We start from the raw sequence: 12937 nt of genomic DNA on the forward strand, positions 1-12937 counted from the left end.
CATTTTCAACTGAATTACTTATCTTCTACTGCAGCTCTGGTGATTAAAACAGCTGAGGCAAATTGCTCTGCTGTGTGAATCAGCTCTGCTAAAAAACCAGGTAATAAGCACAGGAAAGATCAGGAGCAAGTGGGTGGGGCCAAATACTCACTGGAACTACAGGTTTTCCTGAACGAGTCCAAACCGGTAGAATCCCACCCCTGAATGCCCAACCCCCTGGAAGAGAAAAGGCTTCCCTGAAGTAAAACCACTCAAGCAGCTAGCCCCTGTGAATGGATATTTAGTTTCACAAACTGGTCCATTCATAAACAAAACACCTTCAGCTACAGCCTCCACAGAAGGCTGGAACTGATCAAAATTAAAAAAAAGAGAGACAAAATTAAAAAGTAGAGATCTACATTCCCCACCCAGCTCCAAGGACAGGGCATGTCCTCTCAGACACAATAGGAGTCAGGCAACAACAATTAGAATATTAAAAGGGCACACTCAAACACAGATTAAAGTACATTTCACAATGAACCTGAGAGCTAAATCACAAAGACCTAGAACCACATAAAAACTCATCAGCTCACCAGACTGTTTTGTCAGCTGTCCCAGAACCGATTGCTGTGTCACTTTGCTTCTGATTCCTAAATAAATGGAGACCTCCTTTCCAATTGTAGCTTGCCTCCAAATTCATTTCTCCTGCGTCTTTCTCCCAGCTTGGCACCAGACCAGATTTTACTTCCAACAGTAATAGTTGCTGAGTGAATAATTGAATAGTTGCTAAGTGATTTGTCATAAGTCAAGGTGTACTTATGCTATAAAAGTTAATATAACTGTAAATGCATTTATTATTTGGATTATTTTAGTTTGCAATATTTTAAATAAGTTTAGATTTCCGTTTAGGATAAATAGGGCTTTAACCTGGGTTTAACATCTACTTTTCAGATAAATGGCATACTTAGAAATGCCATTTACTAAAACATTTTCATTGATTATTATTAATTGATTTCTAAATCTTATTAGAAATTTAGAAACAGGTTTCTGAGAATAGTGAACATTAAATACATAAACTCTAACTAAAATTGGAAACCACAGAGAATAAAGCTAAAAATGAATTAGGTTAAGGGAAAAAATGGATTATTAATTCATTTCTAAGCTGAAATTACTTGCCTTGTGGCTACTAAGCTTTGAGACAAAGTACAGTAAATCCCCCTACCTATGAGTGAATAATCAAACTTCATATAAATCACAACAGAAATATCACCTAACAAGGATCCATTGGTACAAATTAAACCAGAAAAATCAGACACAATTTAAGAAAGCCATTACCATAAAGTGAAAATAAAATTACTTAAAGAAACAACATAGCAAGAAAACTGTACTGCTCAATGTGCTAACTCTCTCCATTAAAATGCACTTTAAAAAGTGCATTTTTAAAAATGAATTAGCAATCAAACTGCTATCTGGAATTATAGGGAAACACATTTGTGAAAGTTTTCTTATGATTACTGTTAATTCCGTCTAACTAGGACATTTTTAAAGGTTATGTTTTCTGCAATAATTCTTTCCCCGTTGCAGCCGAACTGCCCTTTTTGCCCTGAGCAGTACAATAGGTTGCTTTCTAACCTTTCCATCTTAACCTTGAATATGCAAAACTGAGAAAAGGAGACCAGTATTTCCTGGAAAGACAGAGATCACGCTGGGGTTGCACCATGTCTATTTGGACTTTATATAACAGCCTCTCAGAAAGCAAGAGAGCATCCGAGAGGGATCCAACTTAGCTGTCCACCACTTCAATCCATCCAGGAGAAGATCATCACAAGGTGAATGGCTGAAGAGTTGATCTATATGGCTTTTGTTAAGAGGGTTGGTGCAGGCCTTTGTGGTTGGTGAAGACCACTGAGGGAACATTAGGAAGAGCAGAACATGAAATCTGAGTGAGAAAGGGAAATTTCCACTAAATGAATACATGATTAAATAAGCGTGTGTTATTTTCATAATAGCTTGGAAGACATTATTGTTTGGGGGGCAGAGGATTTTTCTTTTATCCTGATTTCCAAACTAACTTATGGCATTGAGTTTTCCCTAATGGGCTCTTGTATAAATCCTAACTCATTCTAGTCCTGCTTAGCATTTAAGATGGATTAGAATTAATAAGAATTCCAATAGAGGCAGAAATTCATAAATTTGCTGCAAATCTGGCCATGATAATTGATGATTTGGATAACAAATATGAAACTAGGGCTTCCATACTCACCTAATTTCAGTATACATCTAAAATTGTAATGTGTGAAACACATGGGTCACATTAATTTTAAGGGATCCAATCCCTTAAAATTCTTTATTATGACCAGTGAGCAGGAAAGTCACATTGTTTGGGTGGGAATTTTATGATTGCTTTCCCACGATATAATTTGTCCACTTATATTTGCAGCAAGCCCTGGTTTGCAAATTGGTAACAGTAGAAAACAAATTTTTGTGAAGTTTTTCCTTATCTGTTCCAACCAAATGGAGCACAGAGTTCACCTAATTTGTATTTTTCTTTTTTGCACATGATATTCTTGAACTTACAGATGTTTCCTCCTTGCAGGTTAACCAAAATATGGGTCTTTTTACCTACTTCAGCCTTTGTTTCCTTGGACTTCTGATTGCCAATCCTTTCTTGGAAGGTGAGCCTCTGAAGGCAATTCAATTTTGTATTCAGAGCAAATAAACTGTGATCCATAGACCTTTCCCACACTATCTGTATGGTCAAATAGAATTTTTTTTCTTTAAGAGTGGACAATAAAGATACTCATCAAATGCCTAACTGCCTATTTTGCCTAACCTTGTGTCTCTATATAGCTGAAGCTGACACCTGTGCCAGGGAATGGCTGCAAAATCAGGGTAACTGTTATGCATACTTTGATCATAAATTGACCTGGCAAGAAGCTGAGGTAAGAAAGATCTCTTGTCAGGGCATATCGGTATCATATATAATACATGCATTTAGATTTAGCTGTGTTTTCATCCTATTTACTCACTAGTGAAGAGCAAAGAATTCAAACGTTCATCATGTACATCATTGGTGATCTGTGAGCCATGAGCCACTAGTGTGTCTCTAAGACTTCATTGTGGCTTCCACAGGTCTTTAATCGGGTCAATGGAAGAATTTTAGAGTTTCCTTCTCCAGGTTTTCTGGATAGTTGGAGGTATTAAGGCAGTGGTGGGATTCAAAAAGTTTTACCACTGATTTGGTGGGTGTGGCTTGGTGGGCATGCTTTGCATACTTTGCGCAGGCACAGAGGCGTTCCAACTCACCTGCTGCAAGCTTGCACTTTCCTGGTTACTTCAGCAACTGCCGCACAGCTCTCTCCTGTGCCATGCAAAGCAGCTGTGCTTCAAAAGCAGAGGATAAAGGTGGGTATGGGAGCCCTGGTGGGCCCAACAGCAGAGCGGCAGAGAGAACTGGTTTGGTCTCTGCTGCTCATCACCGCTACCGGCTCAGCAGAACTGGGCCAAACCGGTAAAAAACCACCACTGTATTAAGGACATGATGATATGGAAAGGGGATGAAAAGAGGCAGAATCAGGTGAACATAATTTGGCTACTTTCCCTCCAACACCCCATGTTCAAACAAGAATGTTTGGCCACTCTTCCTTTTATCCGGCAACAGAAGTATCCATGACAGAGTTAAAAAAAAATAGAATTGTGGCTGCAAGAATGACATCAAACCTTGGTCTCTTTTTTATATGCATAATCAACATTTAAGTTCTTTGATTGGACAATTCGGCTGCATCTTAATTTTAAAAAAAATCTGCCTTGAATGTACCTATTTTGAAAATGGGAATTTCTGCATGGCGGAGCTGGAGGTAAAATCAGTTATAATCTCATAAATAAATCCCACAGGATTCCATTACCATATATGCATTCTACCTTCAAAGATAGATTTTTATGCATCAGGACTTGGTCTTACTTAAAACTAACAATGGTATAAAAAACACACACACAAGGAAATTGTTTGGATTGACTTGTGAATTAGCCACATCATATGCACAAGAAGTAGCCTATAAATACGTGTATATGCTCCAGTCAAGAAGTACTGAATAGTTTATTGTTATTTATGATTTCATTAAAGATATGGTGGGAAAGCTCAACAAAGGTGGAGACCATTTAAAAGATGGATGGGAAAGCAATCCATAGATAACAATACCCTAGAAGGCATCAATGAAATTCAAAATTCAACTCAATGAAATGCAATGAAAGTAATATAGTGTAATTTAATAGCGAGGTTGCAAAGTTTTTCCCCTCAGGAAACAAAATGTACAGTATAGGCTGGAGATAACTGTATTGGTTACATAGTGTTGGAATAGCTGATTGCAGACAGGATATAATCAGTAATGTGGTTGGGAAAAAGAAACAGGCAACGTCATTTTATGTTGTATCAACAGAAGCCTTGTTTCCAACTAATGATAGGTTTTTATTTCTTTTTATTTGGCTTTGATGAAATTATTATTGAGTCTCCTGTTCTGGCAACTATATTTTAAAAAGAATTAAGATAGTCTGGAAAGGATCCAGAAAATGTAATGAGGATAATTAATGGACTAAAAATCTAATCTTATGGAGAGTGATATCATATTTAACCTTCAGACAAAAAGAGTAGAGGGCAGAATTCTTCAAGTAACTGTATCACACAGATGACACCAAGACAAATTCACTCTCATTTCAGAGTGTAACTGGATTTGAAGGCAGATTCCAAAGTAGTTAGATATGAGTGCTCAGAAACCTAAAAAGATATGAGACCTAGAAACCTAAAAAGATGATGGATTCTGTTTAATTGAGTGCTTCTGATTGACAGCCCTCTTTCAGGGCTGTGTTCATTTTGATTTATGCACTGGGTAGAAAGTTGGACTTCAAGTTTAGAGGATCAGAACTGATCTGACAAATTGATGATGCAATAACAGTGTTGTACAATCCACTAACACACATTCTTCAGTGTAGGCATTTTACTGTACTGCATATATTAATATTGCACAAATATTAATTGATAGATGCCTATGGAGATTTTCAGTCATCCAGGTCATGGTTGTCCCAAAGTTGCTTTTTCCAAAAGGCAACTGGCATCTTGGAAAAAGCATCTTTAGGATATAAATTTATAGGCTTCTCTGCTATATCCCAGTGTTGCATATGAAAGATTATCAAGAGGACTATCTGCTTTTCTCTTCCTCTAAACTCCAAGATTGAGTGCCAGAGCTATGGCCGTGGAGCTCATCTCACCTCAATCCTCACCAAAGCTGAGACTCTTCTGGTGGCTGAGCATATCTCCACCTATCAACAGGAATTAAGCAATGTCTGGATTGGTCTTCAGGATGTCCGCCAGGTGAACTTCTCTTCTTCCATTTTGAACAATCTGTGACTGTGCCATTCCTATTTTCCTTGATTACTTGCCTGATTAAATCCCAATAATTTCACAAATTAAGTTGTAGTTTCTATAAGTGGTGTGCAAGAGGAAAAAAGATATATACATAGACATCTCAGTATAGAATAGAATAGAATCCTTTATTGGCCAAGTGTGATTGGACACACAAGGAATTTGACTTGGTGCAAATGCTCTCAGTGTACATAAAAGAAAAGATACATTCATCAAGAGTCAAGAATCATAAGGTACAACACTTAATAATAGTCATAGGGTACCCATAAGCAATCAAATCATACTAGGAAACAGTCAATAAAAATTGTTAGGATACAAACAACAAGGTTACAGTCATACAGTCACAAGTGGGAGGAGATGCACATAAGGAGTGATGAGAAGATTAATAGTAATAGTAGTGCAGACTTTGTAAATAGTTTGACAGTGTTGAAGGAATTATTTGTTTAGCAGGGTGATGGTGTTCTGGAAAAAACTGTTCTTGTGTCTAGTTGTTCTGGTGTGCAGTGCTCTATAGCGTCATTTTGAGGGAAGGAATTGAAACAGTTTATGTCCAGGATGTGAGGGGTCTGTAAATATTTTCACAGCCTTCTTTTTGACTCGTGCAGTATACAGGTCATCAGTGGAAGGCAGGTTGGTAGTAATTGTTTTTTCTGAAGTCCTAATTACTCTCTGAAGTCTGTGTAGACAATAACTGTGGTAGTACGAAGCTTTCATGTTTGCAGTGATGGTGACTAAGTGGCATTGAGAAAATCTGGGAATAAGAGGAAAATAAATGAACAGAACCTGAAGAGTTCTTTTCTTTCTTTTGAAGTGATGGTTATTTCTTTAAAGCAAATCACTCTTTGCAAGATGCTTTCAATATTACCAAGTTAACTACTACAGAAGTTGTGGAGGCCATTGTCTACTCTATTCACCATAGTCAATACCTAACATTGGTTATAATTAACTGCTATTTGTAGCCAATCTTTGTAGCTTTCCTGATCATAATCAGTGGAATCTAAGAGTCAGTTTAACTTCCTTATCCATTTCATCTGCTCTGCTTTTGTTCAACAGACTGGAAAATGGAGGTGGGCTGATGAATCAACTTATAACTACAAAGCCTGGATGAAAAGTCAGCCAGACAACTATGGTAATGCTGAGCACTGTGTGGAGCTGAGACTTTCTACAGGTAGGTCAGTGATTCTCACAGTCGAGAAATAAATAGAAATGTGACCATCCAGGCTTCTCACTTAATTTCCTGGTGGCTAAGCCCATCATGGTTCTCATCCAAGTTCAAAAGCTTAGTTTTCATCTTATCAGTTTAATAAACCACTTGGTTAGCTTGGAGACATTTTACATTGCTCAGATTTATAACATAGCTTCATTGTACAAATTTGTTTGTGGCTACCAAGTTAAAACCTGAAAAGGTCTTTTTCTTTCTTCCCTCAAAAATTTGTGTAACTGTACAGGTGAAACTCAAAAAATTAGAATATTGTGCAAAAGTTCATTTATTTCAGTAATACAACTTAAAAGGTGAAACTAATATACTATCTTGCTTTGCATATAATGAGTCTATCTCATATATTAGTTTCACCTTTTAAGTTGCATTACTGAAATAAATGAACTTTTGCATGATATTCTAATTTTTTGAGTTTCACCTGTGTTTGGTGATACATGTCAGTGGGCATTTTCTGGTTATTGGCAAAAATAATTACCATGAGTTGCTGGAACGGGACAACTTGCCACAGCCAACTTGCCATTGCCAGCTTTCCAGAGCAAAATTGCAATGGCCAGCACAGTCAACTTGCCATGGGACAAATTAAACTGAACAACTCAATTTAATTATTTAAAATAATTAAAACATTTTAATTTTTGTCATTTGCATTTCATTTTTTGCATGCTTTCTTTAATGATTCAATCCCACCATTTCTTTGAGACAACTCTTGTCCTGCAGAGAGTTGGCTGCAGCAAGTTGACCTAGACCAATGGATGGGATATGTATTTCACAGAAGATGTTTTAGGCAACCCAGTGAATATTCAAGGAAGTACAGTAATTTTAAATGTTCCAAATGACTGTCCATCTCAAGGACATCTCATCCGTATATCTTCAAAAATGAATGGCTAGGACACGAAATATCAGATATCTTGTCTTTTGTGTATTAGGTTTTAAAGAGTGGAATGATTCCCCATGCCAGAAACTCAATGCCTACATCTGCAAGCATGAACTGTAGAGACATCTGTACTCACTGCTTGTGAAGATGCCATTGGAGCAGATGATGATAAACCAGGATACTTTGTGGATGCCTCTTTTATGTCATTCATTACCACCCTCCACCTTATAGTACGGAAGTCCAGCTCTCATCTATCTCCTTTCAAAACCCTTTTTCAGAAGAGATGACTTGGATCTCTCCTTCTTCTCGTGACTCTTATCAACCACAGTGTCATGCAAATAAACACATCCCAATTCTTATATCATTCTTGCTGTATTGTTTTCATTATTGAACAAGAGGGGACCATTGTTTTGAATTCAGATGCTTCAATTGAGCCTGTTAGAATGTGAGGGAAAGTAGGCAGGTTCAAATAGAAAATGGGTAGAGTCAGAATTGTAGCTTCTGTGGCAAGGTGAACATGGATAAGATGGCTGTCATGGCATTGTGCTTAAAGACACACTGTCTTGTACTTGTTTTAACTCTTCCTGACACTGCTGAACTAGTGGAAAAAAGAAGGCAGAATATAAATATTTTCTAAATTGATGCATTACCCAAAAGTAGTGGTTAGTTAAATCTTGCACATCCAGGAGAAGGGAATTCAACCTTTAGGGTTGAGCCCCAAACTGCTCAAATACTTCAGATACTTTTTGCCAGTATTCAAGTGGTGTGCCAATTGTTTTGGGATTACACTCAAATACTCTTGCTTGCCTATGCCACAGTCATTCTATTTCTATTTTGTTATTTTCTCCAGTTCTTTCTCTTCTCTTCTACTGTCTCCAGGCACTGCCACATCTGCTATTTAGACTTTTTTTTGTCTTTCTTATCATTGTTAAATCTGGGGTGTTATATGGCAGGTGCCTATCTGTTGTTGTTATTTTGTGAAAGTTCTGGGTCAGCAGGGGGAGATCCTAAATAATTGACATGGAGATACAACTTCACTGCCCTTCTCTGAAGGAGAAGTAATAAAAAAATTGAAAATATAAATGAATGAATGAATGAAAGAATGAATAAATGATCTTCCAGGCCTCCATTCCTTTCTACTTTCTATATGCTTTCTACTTTCACTGGTAATTTTTTAAGGAATAAATCTTGGTTTTTAATACTAATAATAGTCTCGAGCAGGCAGGGAAATGTATTTAGATTGACTTGTGAATTAGCCACATCATGTACAAAGTGAGTAGCCTCTGAGTAAATATACATTTATGTTCCAGGTTTGGAAACATTGACTAGTACTGTATTTTTTGCACTATAAGACACTCCAGACTATAAGATGCACCTAGCTTTTGGGGAGGAAAACAAGAAATAAGAATTCTGCCTCTGCCTCCCAGCAATTTGCCTCCTTACAGCAAACAATAAACAGCCTGGTCAGCTTAAGCATATTTCGTCTTTAGAGTGAATGTTGCTGAAGCCCCACCCATCCCTTTCAGATGGTGGAGATGGTGGCCCAATTTTGTTCAATGTTTTCTATTCTCTTTTCAATATTCTCTGATCTTGCTTGAATATTTTGAATTCCTGCATAATCATCTGCAAAGTTACTTTTTCTTGTTCTTTTTCTTGCTTTAACATTGTCTGTATTGAACGTTGTCCTCCAGATGGTGGAGAGGAAGAAGTAGAAGTTGAAGAACCAGAAGCTGTAAATTTCCTACTCATTTTAAGCAATTCAAAATCTTCAGGTTCTTCTAAACCTTAATCCAATTGTGAAGTAACCAATTATAGTTCAAAATAAAAATAGTAGAAAAAAGAAGCCCAATAATAATGATAAAAATAAAAATAAAAAGCAAATGTAGAGATTGGACTTCCAAAGAAAAAAAGGAAAACAAAGACAAGCTCCAACAAAGCCAAAAACCCAGATAGTTATTACAAGAAAAAAAAAAAAAAGATAAAATGGAATACAATAAAGCTGGTGAGGAGGGATAGCACAACTTAGAAAAAGTAAAAAGAGCACACTGCACTTTGTTTAATTATCCAAGGCTCTTATTATAGCTCTCTTCTCCAAAAAATTATCACCTTTCCCCCCCTAGGTTTCAACACCAGACTCCAGCAGTTGATAGAAACCCAGAAGAGCACCTGCAATAATACTCTCCCATGCTTTTCCCTCTATCTTATCAAATAGCAATGTCCTTGAAAAAGAGTCTCAGTTCTTTCTTTCTCAGCTTTGTCTGGTCACAGGGAAAAGAATATTTTCAAGCCTCTAGTTGGCAGTGTTACAAAGTTTCTTTGCTCTCACTTTCCCCCTCCTTTTCCGAGCAGGATATAATGAGAATTAATAAAAAAATATATATATATATTTTTTAAAAAAAGAATTAACTAAAGGGGGCCTCTAGCCTAAAAATATTACAAAATCAAAAGGAGAAGAAAAAAAAATAAATATGAATGAAAAAACCAGTCCAGTTTCAAAATACAAGATCGTTTATAGAAAATCCAGCAATGAGAAAAACAAAACAAAACATTACTTTGACATTCCTGTTTAAAATCACCGCTTAATCACTTCTGTCAAAACTTTTGCAGATTCTTTCTTTTCCTTAGGGTGTCCTTTCAGATCTTAGAGTAAAAAAAAGTTCTCACCAAACCGGCACACTCTCTCTTTCTGCTTCTCTTCCGTTTCGGAGCTGTCCCAACTTCAGCAGCTTTAATGGCTGCCTCTTTGCTGCTGGCAAGAAGAGCTTCTCCTGGATCTACCAGGGACTTTGCAGTATCCCTGGGATCAACAGGATGCGCTCTTCACCTTCACCATCTCTTCAGGATGGTTTAGATCCGATAGGACCGTCCAGGAGCAAAGATATCGGCAGCGATCTCAGACCTCCAAGATCGCATGCCGTATCATCGCGACGCCAGCTCCGCCCCCTACCAGGACCTGAATTTGTTAATCACAGCCAGTATCTAAGAGCTGCCCACTTGTCAACTCTTCAAGCTAATCCATATAGTTTATCATCTCAAGAGGTTAATTACCTTCTTAACATGTGATCATAGTCTGTCTTTTGTCAACAGAAAAGGCGATGGAAATGGGCTGATGAATCTGTCTTCAATTACGAAGCGTGGAAGGAAGGCGAGCCAAATAACGTATATCAGAATGAGCACTGTGTGGAGCTGACAACTGGTAAGCCAACACTTCTCATCTGGTGGTTTCTGATGAATCATATTTTCAAGCCAGAGCCATCAGGAATACAAGGGTTTGTGTGTTAGACTTCGAGTCATCCCATAAGTCAGAGGAATGGAGTCAATATATTTCATGGAGTTTTCCATAAATAGTTTTTCATGAGTGCAAAGCTGAATAACTCTTCTCCAGATATAATTTAATCTTTCCAAAACTGATACCCACCAGATGCATCAGAGTAGGCCTCAATGGAATACTGAGAATGGATGGCCAACAAATCTTGAAAGCAGTGGGATGGAGAAGACTGGAGAAAGCTCCCCTCCTGTCCTCTCCCCTCCCCTCTCCCCTCTCCCTTCCCCTCCCCTCCTCTCTCCTCCCCTGAATCCTAGATCTCTTTCTGTGATGAATTTTATAATGACAATTCATTTTTGGGGAGTGGAGGGAGGGCAGAATATCAATAATTGTGTTCAGTTCTCCATTTATTTCTACAAGTCAACATTTGCTTTGCTTTTCGTGGGAAATTCCATTGGAGCCAATGGAAATTTCCCATGCAACATAAAGAATGGCAATATTTTCCAGACTGCTGTTGAAGGAATTAAGAAGTAACTTCTGTCTTATCTTTGGCCTTTTAGGTTTTAAACAGTGGAATGATCTATTCTGTAGCAGGTTGAATGCCTATATCTGTAAGTACCAACTCTAGAGCCATCTGGACTACTGCAGCTGGGATGCAACTAGAATCAGCGATGAAATACCTGTGGATTTGATTGGCACCCTGTCATTCTGAATGAATGACAGACCAGATCTCCATCCCTATCCAACATTTCCTCTTAGAATAGATAACTTCACCTTTACCCCATTCCCCCGACTTTTCTCAGTAGCAAATGCAATATGAATAAATTTTCTGCAACACATATATACTACATTTCTGAATATATTTTTATTTTTTTATTTTTATTTTATTTGGTTTGGCAATTGCTTACAAGATAATAGGTATAAGTAAAAACATAGTTATAAATAAATGGATACATATAAGAAAAATAAAAGAAACAATAGGACAGGGACGGTAGGCATGTTGGTGCACTTATGCACACCCCCTACAGACCTTTTAGGAAAGGGGTGAGGTCAATAATAGACAGTCTAAGGTTAAAGTTTTTGGGGTTTGGGGAAGAAACCACAGAGTCAGGTAAAGTATTCCAAACATTGACTACTCTGTTGCTGAAGTCATATTTCCTGCAATCAAGTTTGGTGCGATTAACCTTGAGTTTGTATCTGTTGTTTGCTCTTATATTGTTATAGTCAGCAGCGGCTTGTGGTCGGTGATGACAGTAAAGGTCCTGCCATAGAGGTACTCGTGGAACCTCTTGATGGCGGCGACGATTGCCAGAACCTCTTTGTCGAGCTGGCTGTAATTTCTTTCTGGTTTTGAGAGGGTTCTTGAAAAGAAAGCGATGGGTGCTTCTTTTCCATCGGGGAGAGTGTGGCTGAGGACTGCTCCGACGCCGAAAGGTGATGCGTCGCATGTGACTGCTAATGGTAGGGTCTCGTTGTATTGGATGAGGATGGCATCCGATGTGAGCAGGTCCTTGGTTCTGTTGAAAGCAGCTTCCACACGTTCCCCCAGGTCCAGGTGGCTGTTTTATCCAGCAGCCTATGCAACGGTTCCGCCGCGGTCGCCTTTTGGGGTAGGAAAACATTATAGAAATTGATCAGTCCCAGAAATGCCTGCAGTTCCGTTTTATTCTTTGGCCTGGGGGCTTCTTTGATGGCTCTGATTTTTTTTCCGGTTGGGTGAATCCCGTGCCGGTCTAGGAGATACCCCAGGAACTCGACCCTCTCAGTGTACAGCTGGCATTTTTCTTTTTTGACTTTTAGCCCGGCGTTTTTGAATTTTTGTAGCACCTCCCTCAGGCGACCCTCCAGTTCTTTTTGATTGGCTGCTGACACCAGCACGTCGTCGAAGTAGGGCACCACCCCCTTGATTCCTTGCAGGAGTCTCTCCATGAGGCTCTGGAAAATTCCTGGCACTACGCTGACTCCGAACTGGAGCCTCTTGCAGCGAAAAGCCCCCCGGTGGGTTACTATGGTTTGCGCCTCGGCGGTTTCTGCGTCGACCGGCAATTGTTGGTAGGCTTGTGCCAGGTCGAGTTTCGCGAAAACCTTGCCTCCCCCCAGTGAGTGTAGGAGGTGCTGCACTACTGGGACGGGGTAGGCGCTTTGTTGTAAGGCGCAGTTTAGGGTGGCCTTATAGTCCCCACAGAT

The 12937-nt window shown here is 38.7% G+C and overlaps 1 protein-coding gene across 2 annotated transcripts; it reads left to right on the plus strand.

The window, feature by feature from the left end:
* Nucleotides 1–2551: 2551 nt before the first annotated feature.
* On the plus strand, nt 2552–11378 carry LOC113425320 (C-type lectin-like). Of its 2 annotated transcripts, none has more exons than XM_026687416.2 (5): nt 2552–2654; nt 2830–2921; nt 5204–5344; nt 6449–6563; nt 7538–7747. In XM_026687416.2, exons 1-5 carry the CDS (start codon nt 2588–2590, stop codon nt 7603–7605), a joined length of 483 nt encoding a protein of 160 aa, XP_026543201.1. In that variant the 5' UTR covers nt 2552–2587; the 3' UTR covers nt 7606–7747. The 2 variants fall into 2 exon arrangements, with proteins under 2 accessions (XP_026543201.1, XP_087804327.1); XM_087948201.1 differs by lacking the exons at nt 6449–6563; nt 7538–7747 and adding exons at nt 10573–10681; nt 11311–11378 and having other exon boundaries at nt 2581–2654.
* Nucleotides 11379–12937: the final 1559 nt, after the last annotated feature.

The sequence above is a fragment of the Notechis scutatus genome, chromosome Z (genome assembly GCF_049901735.1).
Source record: "Notechis scutatus isolate UNSWTSFEM ecotype Mainland chromosome Z, rNotScu1.2, whole genome shotgun sequence".
NCBI classification, from domain to species: domain Eukaryota; kingdom Metazoa; phylum Chordata; class Lepidosauria; order Squamata; family Elapidae; genus Notechis; species Notechis scutatus.